Genomic DNA, 21,300 nt, shown 5'->3' on the forward strand with positions numbered 1-21,300 from the left:
GGTGCAAGGAAGTTGAAATTTCTGAATGAACTCAGGTCACCAAAAGCCAGATTATGCTGGATTTTATTGATACTTAGAACTTTATTCCATCTGTGGAAAGGGAACTTCATGAGGACAGTGGTGACACCCAAGCAGGAAAAGCCCAAAGGGAACATCAGGCCAGCCATAAAACAAACTTGCATAGGAAAAGAGATTTAATAAAAGGTATTGAAAGAAGCCCCCTAGACAAAAGCCAAGTAATTAAGAAAGCTAGGGAAACAAGAAAAAGAAATCCCTTACAAACAACAGGTCATGCCAAATCAGCAAAACAAATAGACAAAAGACACGAAATAAATTCCATAGCAGACAGGAGATTGCCACCAAACAAATATAAGAAAACATTAGGAAGACAACCCCTGACAGGATTTAAAACATTAAGAAATACAAACACAAGCACACACACACAAAAGGAGAAAAGGTATAAAAATCAGGGGTTTATTATACAAAGATGGCTAGCCCCAGGAACGCAGACTTCTTGCTATCTCTTGCCTTCCTGAAAAATAAAAGGAACCCACTTCCAAGCAGTTGTCTGTGTCCTTGCACCGGAGCCCTCCCAGCAGGAAAACCGAATCCTCAAAAGAAAGGCATTTTCCAGCCTTTCAACACATCAAAATGGAACGGCCAGCATGACTTAACTGCACAGTTCAAGTTTGTTTTTTAGATCCTGCTTGTCTACCAATCCCTTCCAAGTGATTTATTGGCAAATGAAGTTCAATGCAAGGCGGCCCCTTATTTTGAACCAGTGGAAACTTACTGTCAAGCAGCCCCCTTTTGCCTAAGGATTCATTGATGAATGTGGGCAGTTTTCAAGCTGGCAACCTGCTTTTTAGGCCTGAAAGACCCATTGTGACACAACCCATTTCAGCAAGATGATAGACAGGAGTCAGCAGAGGAGAGAAGACAATGGCTTTCAGTCAGTTAAGATCACCACATCAAGGTTTTATAGTGCTTGAAGAATTGGGTGAATTTGCTGTCCCCTTCAGGAGACTTCCTGCATCCCTTACTGACGGAAGACTATTCCACTTTAGACAATCTGATGACCCAAACCTTTAGCCCCACACAGCTAAAATGGAAGAGAAAAGCAAGAAGAAAAGGCGGCATTTGATGCTGGTGTTCTACTGGGTCAAGAAGAGGGTCCCAGATAAGAATTTATGTCCCACATCTGCCAGTTCATACGGACCTCCCTCCCCTCGCACAGAGCCCCACGTTTCACCCTACTTCACCAGGAGCAAGGCAAGGCCCCCTCATCCCAGGAGGAGCACCAGGTATAAAGTCCCACTTCAGGAAAAAAAGACCATATATTCAGTACCTTCAAATTCTCTTCTTGTCCGGAGGAAAACCTACCGGCGTTACAAGCAAAGGAGACCAGCAAAGAAAGCAAAGACAGAGGTAAGAGTGAAAAGCAGGCAATGGAAATAGGGGGAAATGAGGAACCTTTGGGAATGACGGGAACTGGAGCCCAAACTATTGGCTGGGTCATAGATAGGAGCGGGTTTAGCGGCAGGAGACAGAGGAACATGTTGAGCCTGTCGTTTGCGCCGGTGGCGTTCCTCTTTCTTCCTGGGGCTGAGACAGCCGTCACTGGGGGCTCATCCTTTTCATGGACCTGGGACTCCCTTCTTCGGGCTGCTGGGCCAGGCGGCCTCGGGAGGGGGAGGGGCGGGAGGGGCATAAGACCATATAAGACCATCCTGAATTTAAGAACACCAAGTGACTGCACCACTTTTTTCCCTTCTGGCAAATTGTTTTGTTTGCTTTTTATGAGTTAAGCCTTCTGCGATAATTTCCTGGCTGTGGCCAGTTTGGGGCAATGACAGCACTGGGCTGCACGCGTTTCCCCCACTTAGCGACCACCTGTAGCTGCAATGGTGATGAAAAAGTAACTTTGTGACCAACGGCTGCATTTATGAGCTTTGCAGGTCTGTAAATCAAAGGAAATCTGAAGTAAAATCATAAAATGGAGGTGTTTCCCTTAGTGAAATTGCTTTACTTAATATGACCAAGTTCTGGTCTCAAATGCAGTAGCTGAATAAGGGCTGCTTGCTCTACAGCAAAGCTTGGCACAAAGCTACTGTATCTGGGCTACAGATTCAGTGAACTTCTAACTCTTTTTGCTTCTTGGATGAGAAGTAAAACGTCTTCCCCAGAGGGAAAAGCGTAGTCCAGTTGCCTTTCGGAAAAACACTTTTGAGAATATCACAGGTATACCATTTACAAAGAGGGGAGTTGCAAAAAAATGAAAATTTAAATGATTTTCATGAAATAATGTCTCCCCAATCTTGTCTGGATCTGTGACTTGCATAGAACAATCTCAAGGACTTGGATTATGGAAAACGGTTACATAAATTCTAAAAGAATAGCCAAGTTAATCTGTTGGAGCCAAAATGATGACTCTTTAGTTTCTCAGTACTGTAAGGCTTCCTTTCGTTGAGCAGCTGTTCCATTTTTTTCAGTGGCTCTTCAGGAAGCAGGCCAACACTTTGGCACTTTTTATACTGCTTTAATTAGATTACTATTCACCTGATCTTCATGTTAAGTAGCCCAGAATAGTCCATTCAAAACTCTCCATTACTTACAGTAAAGCCAAACAAAAGAGTACAGTGTTTAGGGCTCCTCCAAAACTGTAAATCAAAGTGAGAAAATTTTTGACTGCCCACTTTGCTGAATTAGAGGTCAAGCAACTTTAACCAGCGTAGTTGGTTGGGAGGGGATAATGGGAATTGTAGTGTAGCCATATTTTAGAACTTACAAGTACTTTATTCCTGATGTAAATGACTCCAAGGTCTGAGTATTTGAAGGATTCCTTCCATTTTCATAAGAGTGCCCAGATCTTAAAATCATTGCTGGATGCTTTTTTCTAGAAAGTCTCTTCATCTCTTCTCTCCATCGGGTGGATGGAACACATCTGATTGTCTGTTGAATTTTGTTCAGAGTTGGAAGGGACTTTGGAGGTCTTCTAGTCCAACCCCCTGCTCAAGCAGGAGACACTATACCATTTTGGACAAATGTCTGTCCAATCTCTTCCTAAAAACCTCCTGTGGTGGAACACCCACAACTTCTGAAGGGAAGCCATTCCACTTAATCGTTCTCACTCTTAGGAAGTTTCTCCTTAGTTCTAGGTTGTTTCTCTCCTTGATTAGTTTCCATCCACTGTTTCTTGTCCTGCCTTCTCAGTGCTTTGGAAAATAAGTTGGTCCGCTCTTCTTTGTGGCAGCCCCTCATAATTTCACTCCTAGTCCTTCTTTTCAGTAGACTAGACATACCCATGGTGTCTTGAGCCTATCTTTTGGGGTGTTGGCTATTCCTGACAGCTTTGGGTCACCCACACATGGGAAGAATTCCCCTTCTATTCCCTCAGTAAAATCATTTTATGAAGAACCTTGGGTACTTCACTTCTTACTTCCCTCCATATAGTCCAGGATTACATATTGAGTGCAGTTTGTCAGACAGTTACAAATCCATCTGGTAGTGGTGCTGTCTATCCCACATGTTTTTAACTTATTAAGAAATAGATTGCGGTCTATTTTGTCAAATGCCTTACTGAAATCCAAGCATACTATGCCCATAGCATTTTGCTGGTCCACTAATTTAATCATGTTGTCAAAGAATGAAATCAGATTTATTTGGCATGATCTGTTTTTGACAAATCCATGTTGGCCTCTGGTTATAACTTTGTTTGCTTCTAGGTGTTCACAGATCTGTTGCTTAATTTTCCAGGATCTTCCAAGGTATTGATGTCAAGCTGATTGGTCTATAGTTTCCTGGATCAATTTTCCCCTTTTTTGAAGATGGGAACCACATATTTTCCATTCCTCTGGTAGTTTCCCAGTGTTCCGGGATCTTCCAAAGGTGGTTCAATGGTTCCAAGATCATGTCTGCCAACTTCTTTAGAACTCTGGGATATAATCCATTGGTCCTGGTGGTTTGAACTCATTTAGAATAGAATAGAATAACAGAGATGGAAGGGACCTTGTAGGTCATCTAATCTAACCCCCTGCCCAAGCAGGAGACCCTACCCCAGGGATGTCAAACTGGTGATCTGGGGGCCAGATGTGTCACACAGGCCACCCCCACCCCAGCTCCATGAAGGGAACAAACCATCCTGATACATCACATGACGGCAATGTGACACTGTGAGTTTGACACCTGTGCCCTACACCATTTTTGACAAATGGCAGTCCAGTTTCTTAAAAGCCTCCAGTGACAAAGCTCCCATAACTTCTGAATGCAAGTTTGATTGTTCTCACTGTCAGAAAATTTTTCCTTGTTTCTAGGTGGAATCTCTCTTTGTTCAGTTTCCATCCATTATTCCTTGTCTGGCCTTTGGGTGCCTTACAAAATAGCTTGACCCCTTTCTCTGGAGCAGTCCCTGGAAGACTGCTCTCCTGTCTCCCCTGGTCCTTCTCTTTCCTAAACTAGCACATGCCCAGTTTCTGTAACCGTTCTTCATATGTTTTAGTCTCCAGTCCCCTCAACATCCTGGTTGCTCTTCTCTGTACTCTTTCTATCTAGAGCCTCAACATCTTTTTATAATGTGGTGACCCAAACTGGATGCAGTATTCTAGGTGTGGTTTTACTAAGGCTTTATAGCAGGGGTGTCAAACTCACAACCACACGTTGTTGTCATGTGACATATCACAACTTTCCCCACTTTGTTAACTGAGGTGGGCATGTCCAACGCGTGACGTGTCCAGCCCACCGGCCTTGAGTTTGATACCCCTGCTTTATAGAATGGTATTAGTACTCACATGATCTTGATTGTATCCCTCTGTTAATGCAACTTAGGATTGCATTAGCTTTTTTGGCTGCCACTGCACATTGTTGGCTCATATTTAATTGATTGCCCACTAAGACTCCAAGATCCTTCTCACAGTTACTGCTATTAAGCCTGGTTTCTCCCAATGTATATGTGTACTTTTTTTTGTTTTTACTTTGGTATAAGATTTTAATTTTCTCTACATTGAATTTCATTTTTGTTAATTAGGGCCCAGTGTCCAAGTCTGTCAAGATCCATCTGGATCTTGAGCCCATCATCTGTGGTCCTGCCAGCTTAGTATCATCTGCACATTTGATAAGTTCCCCTTCATCCAAGTGGTTTATTGACAATATTGAAGAGTACTGGGCCTAAGATGGAACTTTGTGGTACCCACTGTTTTCTTCCCTCCATGTAGACATAGTATCGTTAAGGACTATTCATTGAGTATGGTTTGTCAGCCAGTTTCAAATCCATTTGATGGTGGTGCTATCTATCCCACTTTTTTCTAGCTTACTAAGAAGTAGGTTGTGGTCTACCTTGTCAAATGCCTTGCAGAAGTCTAAATATACTATGTCCACAATATTTTGCTGGTCTACTAACTTAATCACTATGTCAAAGAATAAAATAAGACTGGTTTGGCATGATCTGTTTGTAACAAACCCGTGCTGACCTAGTTATTACTTTATTCATTTCTAGATGTTCACATATCTGTTTTTTATTATCTTTTCCAGTATCTTCCCGGGTATTGATGTTAGGCTGATTGGTCTATAGTTTCCTGGGTCTGTTCCCACCCCCACCACACACACTTTTTTTTTTAAGATGGGAACCACATCAGCTCTTTTCCAGTCCTCTGGTAGTTCCCCAATGCGCCAGGATTTTTGAAAGATATGGTACGGCGGTTCCGAAATGACATCTGCCAGCTCCTTTAGAACTCTGGGATGTAATCCATCAGGTCCCGGTGATTTATATTTATCAAGATCAGACAGGTGTGCTCTTACCCTTTTTTTTTCTTTTCTTATTTTAACTTTTATTTCTGGTCTGTTTATTACAGTTATGTTTTTGGAGGGTTGAGCTATAGTTTGTTTCTGCATGAAGACCAATACCAAGAAGGAGTTAAGCAACTCTGCTTTCTCTCTGCTACCTGTTACTTCCTTGCCATCTTCGCTCTTTAATAGACGGACTGTTTCCTTGATTTTTTTTCTTGTTTTTATATGTTGGAAGGAACTTTTTTTATTAGTCTTTTTCAGTGGTATTGTGTTGGACTATGCTTTTATAATAATATTTTTCACAGTTTCCCAAGCTTCTTGAGTTCTCTTCCCCTTTAAAATTTTCATCCATGGAATCCTTCCCAAGCTGTTTCAAAGTTTGTTAAATTAGCATACTTTTAAACTGTATCTCCTGTTTATAACCATGAAAGAACTTCAAAAAGTTCTCCCTTATAGGCAATTTTTTCTACAAAACAATGTTCCATGAAGTTGGGGTCAACTCTTAGCAGCCCCATACATAGAATCAGCTCCAGGACACACCGACCCAAACTTAGGAACAGCTTACCTCCCAGAGTTGTGGGTGCTCCGTCACTGGTGGTCTTCAAGAAAAGATTCCATTTGTCCAGGATGCAAAGCTCTGGGCAGCCGGTTGAATTAGACCTCCAAGGTACCTTCCAGCCCTATTCATGCGCATATTCATATCCGTGTGCAAAAGAAATTCAACAATTTTAATGAAGGAGCTAGTCCAAAATAAATAGCTGCAGGTTATAGCATTAATGAGATATAATTTGTTTTGCTAATTAGGGTTGTTTTGTGATATTATAAACAGGGATTATAAATAAGTACTTGCATTACAACTGTTCCAGCAGACTGTACCAAAAGACATTGTAAGATGAATAGAGAAATTGAAATGCCCAGAGGAAAAAAACAGTTATTGCCAGCTATTGCTTGAGTTGGGGACATATACAGTAGTTGTACACAGAGGAAAAACCAAACACCACACACATTTCAAAAGACTATTGTTTCACTTGAACACCTACAAAACCTAAATGAATAATTTAAGATTTAAAATGTAATTATTTCTGCCAAAAACATATGCAAAATAAAATCCCCCTTGTTATTTTTGTTCCCACTGGGATTCCTGGTTTGTTTGTTTTTTGTCTTTCTATATTCTTTTCTACAATTTCTTTGTAACAAATTTGTGACAAGCTAAACTGAAAAAAATTATTTACAGCCACCTGGATAGGCTTCTTATATAGAGTCCCTTTGTGAGGGAGACGGTCGGCTTCAACATTTGATAAATAGTAGTAAGTGAACTGTTTGGGATCAGACCATACCCACCAGCCATTCAAGTCTTGGTTAACAATAGCAGGAGTCCTGCACATAGCTAAGCTAAAATCACGTAAACCAAGTACAGTGCTGGCATACTGCATGAGCTCAGCCACAAATTTCTGAAGTTGGAATTGCTAATTTGATCACTGACATCAATACATGCCAACCCAAAACCTCACATCCAGCAGAAAGAAGTCTCCCCCTCCCACCTCTGGGTCATTTATTGTCCAACTGGTCTGTTAGGAATTCAAGTGGACGACCCCTTCCTGTACCTTAAATCCATTATCCTAGATCCTACATTCTGGAATGAAAGAAATCCGGTCCTGACTTCCTCCTGGGTGTCCTTTAAGTACTCAAGGAGTGCTAACAGATTTCTCAAGTCTTCTCGAGGCTACTCACCCTCATCTCCCTAAATCTTCTTTTTGGTTCTGTTGGCCAAATGCCAATCTGGGGTTTGTTTACCCAGCTCAAGAGCCAATCAATAATGCAGGGCCGAGTAAAGTGGAAATTTATCACCTTATTTGTGACCAGAAGCAGAAGAGCACTGAACAGGACTGGCATTCTCTTTTTATACCACAAGGTACAGGAAATTCAAAACAGATTGGTTACAAATTTCTTATCAATATAGCCAGTGTATAAGTAATGAGGTTCAGTGTAGAACAGCACTGTACAAATCGTGCTTCTTCAGATGTTCTTAGCATGACCTGTACCACCTCAACCCCTGCTGGCCCCTCAACCTAAGCTGCAATCCTGTGCACCCTGCGCTATAGTTTCTCTGCATGGTTCAGCATTCCTTACGTTCCTTACAGCTTCCTGTTCTGAGTCTCTATGGGGTGTCAAACTCACATCATCATGGTGGCGTCATGTGACATATCGGGACTTTGCCCCCCCCTTTGCTAAACTGGGCGTGGGCATGGCCAGCACATGCTGTATCTGGCCTGTGGGCCGAGAGTTTGGCAGCCCTACTGTATGCAGACAAGATAAAAGCAGACTGAAAAGAATGGAGAAGAATATGTTCCTTTTTAAATGAACTGCTTTCAAAGTTGGGGCCTCAGGCCCTCAATCCTTTGCTTGTCCTCGCTGCCCTCTGAATCCATAGGAACCCACAAGTGAAGAAACAGCGATCCTGGCCTTGTGATACCAACTCTGCAACCTTGCAATGAAGGATGCAAGAACAGAAGGGCAGAGCTTGCAATGAAGGTTTCTTCACTTTCACATCAATGTGTGAGGAGCTGACGCATACTCTGAACCTTAAGTCTGAACTTTTCAAAGCATGGTGCCAACCATTGGGCATGGACTGCAGCTGTTTTGAATTCAAAGCTCCCTGGACCAGCAAATCAAAGCACTGAAGGGTCTCTCAGGGCCATAGAAAGCTCAGCCTCTGATTTTCTCCACCTTCCTATTTTCTCTAAAAGCTTAAGCCGCTGGAGAGCAGTCCGGGCTTTCTGCCGCACCTTAAAAGGAGCTCTTGGCTCTGTCGGGTCGGGAATGCTCAATTCCTGCATCCGACCTTCCGCTCCCCCGTCGCCATGGTAACGACCGCGGTCCACGCTTGGGCAGGCCGCCTCCGGCCCAGCGTCCCTTGCGCGCCGGCAAAATGGCGGCGCCCAGTCCCGGCGCGGGGCGCGCTTTCCCCTTCCCGGGCTCTCAGAGCGAGCATCCCGCGAACGAGGAGCCGCCGTCAGAGGAGAAAAGGCGGAAGAAGCCGCCCTGCCGGGCCTGTACGGACTTCAGGAGCTGGATGCGGGAGCAGAAGAAGCAAGCGGGCCCGGTGAGGCAGTGGGTGGCCGGGCTGCTGGGGCCGAGGAGGGCTGGGCTGAAAGGGCGCGCGCGGAGGAGGTCAGCTCGCTTCCCCGCCGCTGCCGTAGGAGGCGGAAGGGGCTCGCGGGGGGGAAAGGGGGGGTCATACACCTTTGGCACTGAGCGAGCCTGGGCGGGGAGAGGTACCGCTGGTGGCCGCCAGAGGGCGCCCCCGGGGCCGCTCCATGGGGATCCAGGCCCGCTCTTTGCCCGGGAGCGGGGGAGGAACGCCGGAAATCTAAGAAAATAAATCTGCGTGCTCTTTTATCCTGCAGACATAAAAGATGTATACTGCTCAGAAAAATAAAGGGAACACAAAAATAAGACACCCTAGATCTGAATGAATGAAATATTCTCATTAAATACTTCGTTCATTACATAGTTGAATGTGCTGACAACAAAATCACACAAAATTATCAGTGGAAATCAAATTTAGCAACCCATGGAGGTCTGGATTTGGAGTGACACTCAAAATTAAAGTGGAAAAAAACACTACAGTCTGATCCAACTTTGATGTAATGTCCTTAAAACAAGTCAAAATGAGGCTTAGTAGTGTGTGTGGCCTCCATGTGCTTGTATGACCTCCCTACAATGCCTGGGCATGCTCCTGATGAGGTGGCGGATGGTCTCCTAAGGGATCTCCTCCCACACCTGGACTAAAGCATCCCCAACTCCTGGACAGTCTGATGCAACGTGGCATTGGTGGATGGAGCAAGACATGATGTCCCAGATGTGCTCAATTGGATTCAGGTCTGGGGAACAGACGGGCCAGTCCATAGCATCAATGCCTTCGTCTTGCAGGAACTGCTGACACACTCCAGCCACATGAGGTCTAGCATTGTCGTGCATTAGGAGGGACCCAGGGCCAACCGCACCAGCATATGGTCTCACAAGGGGTCTGAGGATCTCATCTCAGTATCTAATGGCAGTCAGGCTACCTCTGGTGAGCACATGGAGGGCTGTGCGGCCCCCTAAAGAAATGCTACCCCACCCCATTACTGACCCACTGCCAAACTGGTCATGCTGGAGGATGTTGCAGGCAGCAGAACGTTCTCCACAGCGTCTCCAGACCCTGTCACATCTGTCACATGTGCTCAATGTGCACCTGCTTTCATCTGTGAAGAGCACAGGGCGCCAGTGGCGAATTTGCCAATCTTGGTGTTCTCTGGAAAATGCCAAACATCCTGCACGGTGTTGGGCTGTAAGCACAACCCCCACCTGTGGACGTCGGACCCTCATACCAGTCTGTTTCTGACTGTTTGAGCAGCCACATGCACATTTGTGGCCCGCTGGAGGTCATTTTGCAGGGCTCTGGCAGTGCTCCTCCTGTCCCTCCTTGCACAAAGGCAGAGGTAGCGGTCCTGATGCTGGGTTGTTGCCCTCCTACTGCCTCCTCCACGTCTCCTGGTAGCGCCTCCATGCTCTGGACACTACGCTGACAGACACAGCAAACCTTCTTGCCACAGCTCGCATTGATGTGCCATCCTGGATGAGCTGCACTACCTGAGCCACTTGTGTGGGTTGTAGACTCCGTCTCATGCTACCACTAGAGTGAAAGCACCGCCAGCATTCAGAAGTGACCAAACCATCAGCCAGAAAGCATAGGAACTGAGAAGTGGTCTGTGGTCACCACCTGCAGAACCGCTCCTTTATTGGGGATGTCTTGCTAACTGCCTCTGCTTTCCACCTGTTGTCTATTCCATTTGCACAACAACATCTGAAATTGATTGTCAATCAGTGTTGCTACCTAAGTGGACAGTTTGATTTCACAGAAGTGTGATTGACTTGGAGTTACATTGTGTTTAAGTGTTCCCTTTATTTTTTTGAGCAGTGTAGATCTCACAATTCCCAGTTCTCCCCCTTTTGCCAGGTCCCTGTCCGAATTCTGGAAGGGAGGGGGAGGCTGTTTGCTTTGCGGTAACTGTTTGGGAGCTTGAGGGAGGGCAGGTCCACTCCATCGCCATCCTCTCCTCTGCACCATGCTGCCTGGGCAGAGGCCAAAAGCCCCTTTGGGGCAGAGGATGGACAGGGTGTACTGGGGTGGGGGCTGAAAGGGAAAATTACCTTTAGCTGCACACCTGCTTCTCTGACGCTGCCTGGCTTTTCTGCGACTGCTGTCTCTCGGTAAAAGCTCCTTTTGAAATGTGACTGGTTTCAGGGGTTTTACTTTCTTGGGAGAGGAGTTGCGGCAGACCCTTATGCCTCACTCCTCTTTGCTGAATGATATATAGGCAAAGAAGCAGAATGGTAAAGGTGTCTGACTCCAGGACACCAGGTTTTCACCTGCGCTTCTTAGCTGAGGGAGCCAGCGTTGCCCGTGGCCACGGCCGCCATGGCCACATGCCAAAGGTGCATGGAATGCTGTTACCTTCCCAGCAAAGTGATACCTATTAATCTACTTACATTTGCATGCTTTGGAACTGCTAGATGGACAGGAGGTGGGGAGAGGATGGGGGCTCATCCTGTTGCACCGCAGTTTCCCCCAGTGACATGAACCGGGTGTAAGTTCATGTCACTGGAATCACAAAAAATAAGCATTTCAAATGCTGCCAATTGCAGTGGAGGTGGAAACCTTACAGACAACATTGCTATGGGAATAAGCTTTCTTAAAAGAGAATGTAGGGACATCCTGGAACAGGACTGTGAGAATCAGAGGAAGAATCAGAGGAATCCTGAATCGGAGGAAGATAAGAAAGAGGAAGTACACTTGCCTGTTCCACTTCATCTTCTTCAGGCTCCACCAAAAATCCCCTATATTGTGAAATTTGCTTAAGATGTTGCATGTAATGTTTCCATAATGCGTAGGCAATTTGCCTGCCTTCTCTCACTTCTACTGCGTTCTTCTAACTAGGAAACAGATGTCCAAGAATCAACATCTAATTGTCCCCTAGACAGAGAAGAACTCGGGAGATGTTCGTGGTCCTTTCTACACACGATGGCAGCATTTTATCCTGACCGGCCCAGTAAAATTCAGCAGCAAGAAATGACACAGTTTATCCAATTATTTTCCAAAGTTTTTCCTTGTGATGAATGTGGAGAAGATTTCAGGAAAAGGTGAGGGTTTTTTTTTTTATTTGAATGCCTGAAATTTATGTGTCCTTTATCTTAAAAGAATTAAATTTCTGCTGTAAGATGATTTGATTTTAACAGTAGAAACTCTACTTCTGTGACTTGTTTATTCTGTGAAAATTAAGTAGACTTGTGAATCTTTTAACAATGAACTATCAAAAAAGTAAATGTGAATTTGCCACTACTATCTATTTGTAGTTAATAAGCTTCTCGTGTGCTTAGTGTTTCTTTCATGAAAACATTTACATTAAGTCGGAATTGATGTCATTAAGCCCCAGTCCTGAGTCTAGCGCTGCATGATCCAGATAATTTTTTCTTCTTTTTATGACCCTATAATCCTTTGGGGTGGGGCGACTGAATGCAGCTGTTTACTGAGTTGCACGTGGTCCAAGTAATAAGCTGCTGCAACACATTAAAGTGTATTCTTGAGTGTTGCAGAAAGAAAGCTATGATGGGGGACATTTCACAACTATTTCAGCTGTTTGTTTCCAACCAGACCTTGTGATGAAGTGAGGTGGAGTTCAAAATAAAATGACTAATTACATTTGGTTTGTTTCAGAATACGAAAAAACCAACCTGATGCCAGTAACAGGCGTAATTTGACACAGTGGTTTTGCCAGATTCATAATGAAGTAAATAAGAAGCTGGGGAAGCCTGAATTTGACTGCTCTCTTGTAGACCAACGATGGCGAGATGGATGGAAGGATGGATCCTGTGATTAGATCTGCTGGATATTTTTCCAAAACCAACAAAACACCCCAAAAGCAATCCTTTATGGACATTTTCTAAAGACAAAATTGTGTGTTTGTTATTAATGGAGATGATGGAAACAGGCAAAGGGCTTTGATGTGTATTTTCCATTTCTGGTTTTGAAAATTTAGTATTGAACCGATCTCTCTAATAATTTTCATACAGTGCCTCTACCTGTGCTCTTTTCCTGACCACTTGAATTATTTCAAATACCAGCAAATGCTGCCTTCAAAACCCTAGACTATGCTTGAAGAAATCATTTGAACATGAAGACTTTCTCAGTTCAGTGCTGATTTAATCCCTGGAAATCTGAGATGACCCATCTGCAACTATTTGCAGCCTTCCTTTGAGCCCAACATCATTTGCCTTCATTGTGTTGCTTACATTTTTGCATTCAACAGATTTCCTCCCCCCTCTCCTTAAAATCTAGAATATTTTTAATTCTATTTTTTTTAAGTGCTATAATATAAATTGCTGGAAAACTATGTCTGCTTACATTTCTGCAGCGTATATACAGTAGGCCTGGGTCTCTCATTTAAGGTATGAGCAAAGGGTTTTTATTTTTCTTCTGGCCAGACTCACAAAAGAGGACAATCTAAATTAATTTACTTTTGATTAATGAAATAAGCCATAGAAATCATGATATCATGTTACATATCTAGATGCACAGCTCTTGGGAATGGGGGCTTAAGAAGATATGTTCATTCCACATAATGGTACATTGCTGAGTTCCCATTTCAAGTAAATGTTCTTTTTACCTATCTGAACTTTGTGTGTCTAAGGTCTCATGACTTGGAAGTGGAAAAAAAATGTGCTCTGAGATACCAGGTAAAGATAAATCTTATTTTATGGCAGAGCAGGCTAGCTGCAAAAACTGTCAACAATTGCCTTGTGAGGAAAAGCAGAAGGCTGGAGTGAAGAAATATGAAGAAAGTTTTTCCTTAGTTCTATTTTATACCACAATACATAAGATCACCAATGAAATTCAAACTGATTAAAGAGATAAATGTGGGAGACATTGATTATTTAGAGGTAACCATGATTATCAATTTTTGATAAGCAGCTACTGGGAAGAAATTTATGGTTTGCAAGAATTTAGTTTCTTGTTTTATCTGAATATGGGAAACTGGCTTGGATATACAACATTTAACAGAAAAGGTAACTATCAGACTCTGTTAATTTTAGTTATAAATCAATGAATTTATTTTTCTGTGTTGGTTCTACTTTTCCTGAATTTGGGGATCTTACTAGGAAAAGATACGTGAACCTAAATATTTTTGTTTTACAGAAGTTGGCTAAAGTCAGGTTTTATTGCCCAAGCAAAGCAGGTCCCATTAATTAATGCAGAGTGAATACACATGCAGATATGCAAAGCACAGTGAAGAACAACTCCTCTGGTCGTCTTCCTCTGTTTACTCTGGTTCAGAATCTGGAAACTTGCATCAGAGAAATAGGCTGGTGATGAAATGGCATCTGGTCCTTGTCAAGGGGTGTCCTTCTTAGAAGCATTTAAAAGGACAGCTGTAGCCTGTGGCCAAGGATTTGGCAAGCGCTACATAGCTGTTACTAAAGTCACATGGGTGTTTGATGAAGGAAAGGTCTAATATTTTGCACCTAAGAGAATAAAAACCAAATTTCTGTTGGCAGATGTGTGGTATGCTTTTCATTGGCAAAAATATTTAAATGCATTTGATGAGTGCAATTTTAAGTGTGTCTCCAAATTAATTTATTTTTGTGCTTACTAACCAAATAATAAAAGTAAATATTCATTTGGTTTCTTGTCCATTTTTAAAAGTAAATATTTCCCCAATGTTACAGATCCTATTAGCATATTACTGTATCTGGATAATATTTATCATTCAAGGATGATTGATGTACCAAGCTTGCAAGGAATACCAAGCAATAGGATAGGCTGGGTTGGAAAGAAAACATCCTAGAGGATGACAGTGGCAAATTGCTTCTGTACTGTTGACAGGAAAGCTGGATGCCTCCCTTACGTCTCCAGGAGCTGTGCCTGAGCTGCAGGAGAGACAGGGGCTTACAGAAAACAGCTTTGCCTAATTCTCCATACATAGTGCATTCAGAAAGCATTCAGACCCCCCTTCACTTTGGTCAATTTTGTTATACTGCAGTCTCCATGTAGATTAGATTATAGATTAACAGAGTTGGGAGGGGCCTTGTAGGTCATCTAGAGACCCTACACCATTCCTGACAATTGGCAATCCAGTCTCTTCTTCAAAAATTCCAGTGATGAAGCTCCCACAATTTCCGAAGGCAACTTTGTCAGACTTCAAGATTTCTTTCCTTTGCATCTTTCGGCTGTCATAAGTGGGGGAGGGGGAGAGAGGGGTGAAATAGTTATGGGACGTGAGCTGGAGGTTTGAGAGAATAAACTGTATAAGTTGGGGGGGTGGAGTTTCCTGTTTATGCTTCTTTCCTATGCTATGCGCAAGCGCAGCTCTTTATCAAAATAGGCCAAGGTCAATGGACCAATGCCTCATCACCACCTGAAGAGGCCCACCTGACATGACATGCAACTTTTAATTGGATGAGCCAATTGAATTATTGGGGGTGGGAACGTTGCCATCACTTTGTGTATGTGATTTACATACTCATTTTCTCAGATTCAGAATTCTTTTGTTGCTACCACTTGATTTCCACTGAAAGATATCTTTCCTCTAATTAACAGAGTCTAAGCGTTTCTTTCTTGGATTTTGAATGGAGCACCAGCTGACACAACTTCTGTTCCATGGGTTGATTGTTCTCCCTGTCAGAAAATTTCTCCTTATTTCCAGGTTGAAAAATCTCTCCTTGTTCAGTTTCCATCCATTGTTCCTTGTAACCGAGTAATTATTCTGACAGGAAATGTCTCTAGTTCTAGCTTGGATCTGTCTTTATTGATCTTCCACCTATTACTTCTTGTCCTGCCCTCCGATGTTTTGAAGAATAGGTCAAATCCCCCTTTTCTGGAGGGCAGCCCCTCTTGGGATCCTGCTATCCTGTCACTCCAGTCCTTCTCTTGGTTAGACTAAGCATTCTAGATTGTCTAACGGAGTCTAATCTAACAAATGCCTCGTCTAACCAAGTCTAGGGTAGTCAAATGGAATTAATTGGAAGGCATGCATGCATGGATGAATCTACCCTGCAGCTGAATAAGAGCATAGCTGGTCTAGAAAAAGTGAAACCAAACCAATCGCTAAAGAAGCATTTTGATGCTGATGCTGTAAGGTGGGTGGTAGAAATTTTCAGGACAAAAGTCCTGGGAGGAAGTACAGGAGGACTGTTGCCTGCTCTGAATGTATAAAACATATATAAAACAAATTCAATTCCATTAAATTTACTTTAAGAGACTTCTTGAAATTTAACACTTGAAAAAAAATCTGGGAAAAGGAGCAGAGCATATATTTTCCATCAGTAATGAGTAGAAAGCAGCAACTGAGTAACAGATGCAACAATAGGTAAGCAGGGTAGGACAGAAATCAAACCAAATGTTAGAAAAACTGGAAACTCAGGGTTAAATCATGAAATCTGAATTAAATTCCTAATAAATGAATGAGACAAAAATGTATGTCCAAGCATGCAAAGTAGCACCTATCAGGACTTCTCCAACTCTTCATCCTATGATTTAGCTCCAGACTCTTGGTTGCTCTTTTCTGCACACATTCTAGGGTATTAGCATCTTTTCTGTATCATTGTGACCAGAATCGGATACATTATTCCAAGTATGGCCTCACCAGTGCAGTAGAAAGTGTCATTATGACTTCATATGATCTTGATGCCATGTTGATGCAATCTAGGACTTCACTGGGGTTTTTTGGCAGCTGCAACACACTGCTGGCTCATGCATAAGTAGCAGTCCACTAGGATCTCTCTTACAGTTACTACTGCTGAGTCAGCTACCACCCATTCTATACCTGTACATTTGTTTTTTTCTACCTAAGTGCAGGTCCTTCCTTTTCTAACCACTAAACTGCATCTTGTTGTATACGGACCTAAGTTCAAGTCTGTCAAGATCCTTTTGAATCTTGAGTCTGTCCTCTCAAGTGTTAGCAATTCCCCCCACCTTGGTGTTATCTGAAAATTTCCCTTTCTATTCCCTCATCTAGATCATTTATGACTATGCTGAAGATTACTGGGCTCAAGGCAGCACCTTGATCATTTCTAGGTGCTCACAAATCCTCTGCTTGATTATCTTTTTCGGAATTTTCCCAGGTATGGATGTCAAGCTGATTGGCCTATAATTTCCTGGATCCATTGTTTTCCTTTTTGAAGATTTGAACCACATCAACTCTTTTCCAGTCCTCTGGTAATCTCCTTGTGCTACAAGAGCTCTGAGATTACACTGTCAGCTCCTTCAGAGTCCTGGGTTGTAAACAATCTAGTCCAGGTGATTTGTACTCATCCAGGGTGGATAGATATTCTCTTACCATGTCCTTGCTTATTTTGTCTTGTGTACCTGTTCTATCTCCCTTGGTGCTGCTTTTGATAGGTTGGGCTATTTCTTCCTTTTGCGTAAAAACAGATGCAAAGAAGGAATTAAGCAGTTCTGCTTTCTCCCTGCTGCCAGTCACCTTCTTGCCTTCTGCTGCCATTAGTGGACTTATAGTATTCCTTGACTTCCTTCTTGTGCCTTACATATTGACAGAAACTTTTTTGTTGTTATTTTTTGCATTAGTTGCTAGTCTTAGTTCATTCTGGGACTTATTTAATATGATGTAATTTGAATTATATTGAGTTAGTGTCAGCAAATCAATAGCAATAGCCCTTAGACTTATATACCACTTTACAGTGCTTTACAGCCCTCTCTAAGCAGTTTACAGAGTCAGCATATTGTCCCCAACAATCTGGGTCCTCATTTTACCCACCTCGGAGGGACAGAAGGCTGAGTCAACCTTGAGCCTGGTGGGATTTGAACTGCCAAATTGAAGGCAGCCGATAGTCAGCAGAAGTGGCCTGCACTATTGCACTCTAATCTCTTCGCCACTGAGGCTTGTATTAATGTTAACTAATATCCTGTAAATGGACAGTATATTATCCAAACCTTGTCTGTAAAAGCCAGATTGAGATGGACTGAGATGAATGAATAATATCTGACCAAACTGATTGTATAGTAACTAGTTAGCTTTTTACAGTTAAAATTTTGCTATCCACAATGATCATAAAATAGAACTATAACTGGTATCTTGACTGGGATCTTTGCCTTCTAAAATCAGAAATTTCTATTGTAAGCTTTGTAAAACAGGTGTGTGCTATTTTTATATTCCTCCTCCTCCTTGGAATAAGTTGTCCCTGTCATTTCTCGCAGTCACTGATGCTTCATCCCACCAGCCTTCCTGCGGTATAAAGAAGCACATTATCTAGAGATTATTTGGTAAAGAATGGAAAAGGTATATAGCATATAGCGAGGCACCTGGATATCCACACTGCTGCCCCTTCCTATACATGTTGGAAAGAGAGTTTGCTCGTGGCATGAATGCTGGGCCCAGCTGTTGCCCTCTGTGGCAATCAGTCCTCTGACCTGCATGGGGATAAGATTGGAGCTGGCATTGACATCATGAAATACATCATGAAATTGATGTAATTATCACAGCCAACAGTTCGTTGGCTTGGGTTTTTGTAACAAAAATGCTATATTGTGGCTTTTTTACTTCTGTTGGTGAAGCCAGCTGTTGGGATTTGCTGTAAAACATGGTTTATGGCTTAGTATTTATACTTATCTCACTGTGATTTCTCCTGTAAGCCATGATCAAACTAACAAGTTAATGTGGTCTGTTCATATTACTACAAACAGCTGAGTGTGTAGCTTATAAAAAACTATCAGTGGTGCTTCACATCTGGTAGCAGCAAGCCAGTGTTTTTTTATATTGTGTTATCCAGTCAGTGTATTAGGAGTCTGGTGACCACATACATTTCTAAATAAATAAATCAGGTTCTCCTACTGCATTTATCAAACAGAAAAAGTCTTTTATTCAGCTACAATCAGCCCTTTGTATAATATTTTCCCCTGCCAGTTTTTCCAGCCTTTTCTTTTCCATAAACATTCAAAATTTTCACCTTAACTATTTATAGATCCTTCTCACACAGAGGTGGGACTCTGACCAGTTCTGGAGAACCGGTAGCAGAAAATTTGAGTTGTCCGGAGAACCAGCAAATCCCACCTCTGACTGGCCCCACCAACCCCATCTCTTCTCTGCCTCCCATTGAGTCCCAGCTGATCAGCTGGGTCTCCTTTTGTTGCCCTGCACAGGAGAACAGAGCTGGAAAGCAGGTTAGTGGGGTGGGGAGGGAAGGGGGATTTTGCAGTATCCTTCCCCTGCCACACCCACCAAGCCATGTCCACAGAACTGGTACCATGGTAAAAGCAATTGAATCCCACCACCACTTCTCACAACTATTCACATTTAATGGGTCTCATTTCGGATAGAAAGAAACTTACTTGGTTTCCCTCTTTTGAGAACAGCCGTCTCGGGCCGCACAGAAGGGGGCTGAATCAAAGAAGCCTGATTTATTTGATCCATTCAGTCATATTTGATTCATGTTTGCGACGGTGGCAAATATGATCTGTAGCTCGGGTGTAGGATGAGGGCGTAGCTTCATTCTCCAGCCATAGGGCATGCCCGTGTTGGCGTTCACCATCCCTTACAGTCTGATAACAAAACGCTGGGAAAGCAACCCACAAGCCCAGAGACTGGTTCTTGCTGTTTAAAGCCAGTTGAGCTCCAGGTGAATAACCCTCCTTTGGGGAAGAGGAGGGCCATCCGTCCCATTAGAGGGTCTCCTTTTGCAGGGGTGGGGGAGGCCTTTTCTTTACATGCAATGACTGAAATGCCTTTAGCGTGTTGTCCTTGTGGGACTTCTAAAATAGGCTTAATTTCAAAAAACGGAACTCTTCCAAACATTAGCAGACCCCTCCGAAAAATATTAAGGACAAGCCTCCTGATTTCAATCAAGGGCTCCACCCACCCCCTTCTTGTCAATCTTCAACCTCTTTCACATTCTAAAAATGTTATATTGCTGAGTAACCTTTAAAAAGTGAGTGGAAGTCAGTAATAGATACAATTCAGTGACTCATCCGTAACTGAAAAGGAGGAAGAAAAACATCACCATGAATTGTGAAGGTGTTGCTTTTCGACCTCTCTTCACCCCTTATAAAAGGAGGCAGACTCTCAAAGGGCTAAGGAAGGGGGAAGGGGAGGAAACCCTCCTCTTAAATGATTTCCTTTCCCCACAAAGGCAGGCCGGCTCTAATCTGCAGTCAAGAGCTCTGATGCTTTTCTCCGAAGGGGATAAACCGAGGCAGAGGGAAAACCAAGATGGCTGGAGGGGGCAAGAGAACCCGATTGGATCCTGCTGGACCCATTACACTGGCAGGAGGAGGGGTAGGCGAGTATTTGCCTGAGCAGAGAAGTGACGTCAGAGTTGTCATGGCATCAGTATCTATGGAATGAAAATCACCATTGTGACCTTAGATGGTGGTGGGGAGAACACGGCTGTACCTTTGATGTAAAAATCCTCCTGGTCTACTGTGTGACATCCACAGTAACTACTCCCTCCATTTGCTCACTCAGGTTGCTAGTATGCATCACAGCCTGACTGCAAGCTGGGGTCGTAAAATGTCTTTATTGGTTCTTAACCATCAGGGAAAGGGATGGTGATAAGGAATTTTTTATCGCTATTCAAATAAGGTCACATGCAGCCTGCCAGAGTAATTAGCAGCAACCCTGTTAGGTAGGCCATCTTACATTCCAGGAACAACTAATGTACTGCAGATCTTTATGTGCTGAGCTAATGGGTTTAATATTTGCAGGGTTTAGCAGGTCCTGGGATTATTTATTATTATGGGTTAGCACACAGCCAGCCAGATGGTCAGACTGGATTTGGCATTTCTATCCATGCATCAAGTCCTTCCCAAGGACCTGGGATAGACAGTTGCTGATATTTGCGGGTATGAGAGGCATCATTGCAGGATGGAAGCTGTTGTGAGTCAAGCTGTCTTTTGCAATTGACTAATGGGATTTTGTCAATGCCAATGAGGTTCCAGTCACGCTTATGTGCCTCTGACCCAGTGGTGGGAGTCACATTATTTTTTTACTACCGGTTCTGTGGGCGTGGCTTGGTGGGCCTGGCAGGGGAAGGATACTGTAAAATCTCCAGTCAGAGGTGGGATTTGCCATTCTCCAAACTACTCAAATTTTCTGCTACTGGTTCTCCAGAACTGGTCAAAACCTGCTGAATCCCACCTCAGCTCTGACCTTTGCTTTCTTTGGCCACAGTCGTTCTGTTTCTATTTGCAGGTCTTTGCAATTGGTCCTCTTCTCCAGTTCTTTCTCCGGGTAACGTCACGTCCAACAGCCAAACTTTTCCCTTTTTCTTATGAAAGTGGTTAAGGCTGTGTGTTCTGCAGAAGGTGTCTTGCCAGTTTGAATTCTAAAGTCCCGGAGCACTTTAGCTTCTTAATTTTCTGCTACTTTTTCTATTTTATGATCCTACCAATTCTTCACTGCCTATAGGGACAGGGTGCATGACACCTTATGAATTTAAACACCATTTTAACTTGGTGGGTGTAAA

General features: G+C 43.1%; 2 protein-coding genes across 2 annotated transcripts in view; one reads left to right on the forward strand and one right to left on the reverse strand.

Moving 5' to 3' along the window:
* NOXO1 (NADPH oxidase organizer 1) overlaps window positions 1–6,460 on the reverse strand; it is a 46,368-nt gene extending 39,908 nt beyond the window's left edge. Inside the window, exon 1 of the mRNA XM_087912556.1 lies at window positions 6,347–6,460. The gene's annotated coding sequence lies outside the window, so the exon portion shown is untranslated. The remainder of the gene's footprint in view (window positions 1–6,346) is intronic.
* A 2,217-nt stretch (window positions 6,461–8,677) lies between these two features.
* GFER (growth factor, augmenter of liver regeneration) lies at window positions 8,678–14,501 on the forward strand. The gene is made up of 3 exons (XM_026704051.2): window positions 8,678–8,884; window positions 11,765–11,967; window positions 12,542–14,501. Exons 1-3 carry the CDS (start codon window positions 8,711–8,713, stop codon window positions 12,702–12,704), a joined length of 540 nt encoding a protein of 179 aa, XP_026559836.1. The 5' UTR covers window positions 8,678–8,710; the 3' UTR covers window positions 12,705–14,501.
* Window positions 14,502–21,300: the final 6,799 nt, after the last annotated feature.

This window comes from Pseudonaja textilis, chromosome 14 (genome assembly GCF_049901715.1).
Source record: "Pseudonaja textilis isolate UNSWEBS1 chromosome 14, rPseTex1.2, whole genome shotgun sequence".
NCBI lineage: Eukaryota > Metazoa > Chordata > Lepidosauria > Squamata > Elapidae > Pseudonaja > Pseudonaja textilis.

Coding starts and splice junctions, on each gene's coding strand:
- GFER (XM_026704051.2), top strand. CDS start 8,711: ATGGCGGCGCCCAGTCCCGGCGCGGGGCGCGCTTTCCCCTTCCCGGGC. Junction 8,885..11,764: donor AGAAGAAGCAAGCGGGCCCG/GTGAGGCAGTGG, acceptor TCTTCTAACTAG/GAAACAGATGTCCAAGAATC. Junction 11,968..12,541: donor GGAGAAGATTTCAGGAAAAG/GTGAGGGTTTTT, acceptor GGTTTGTTTCAG/AATACGAAAAAACCAACCTG.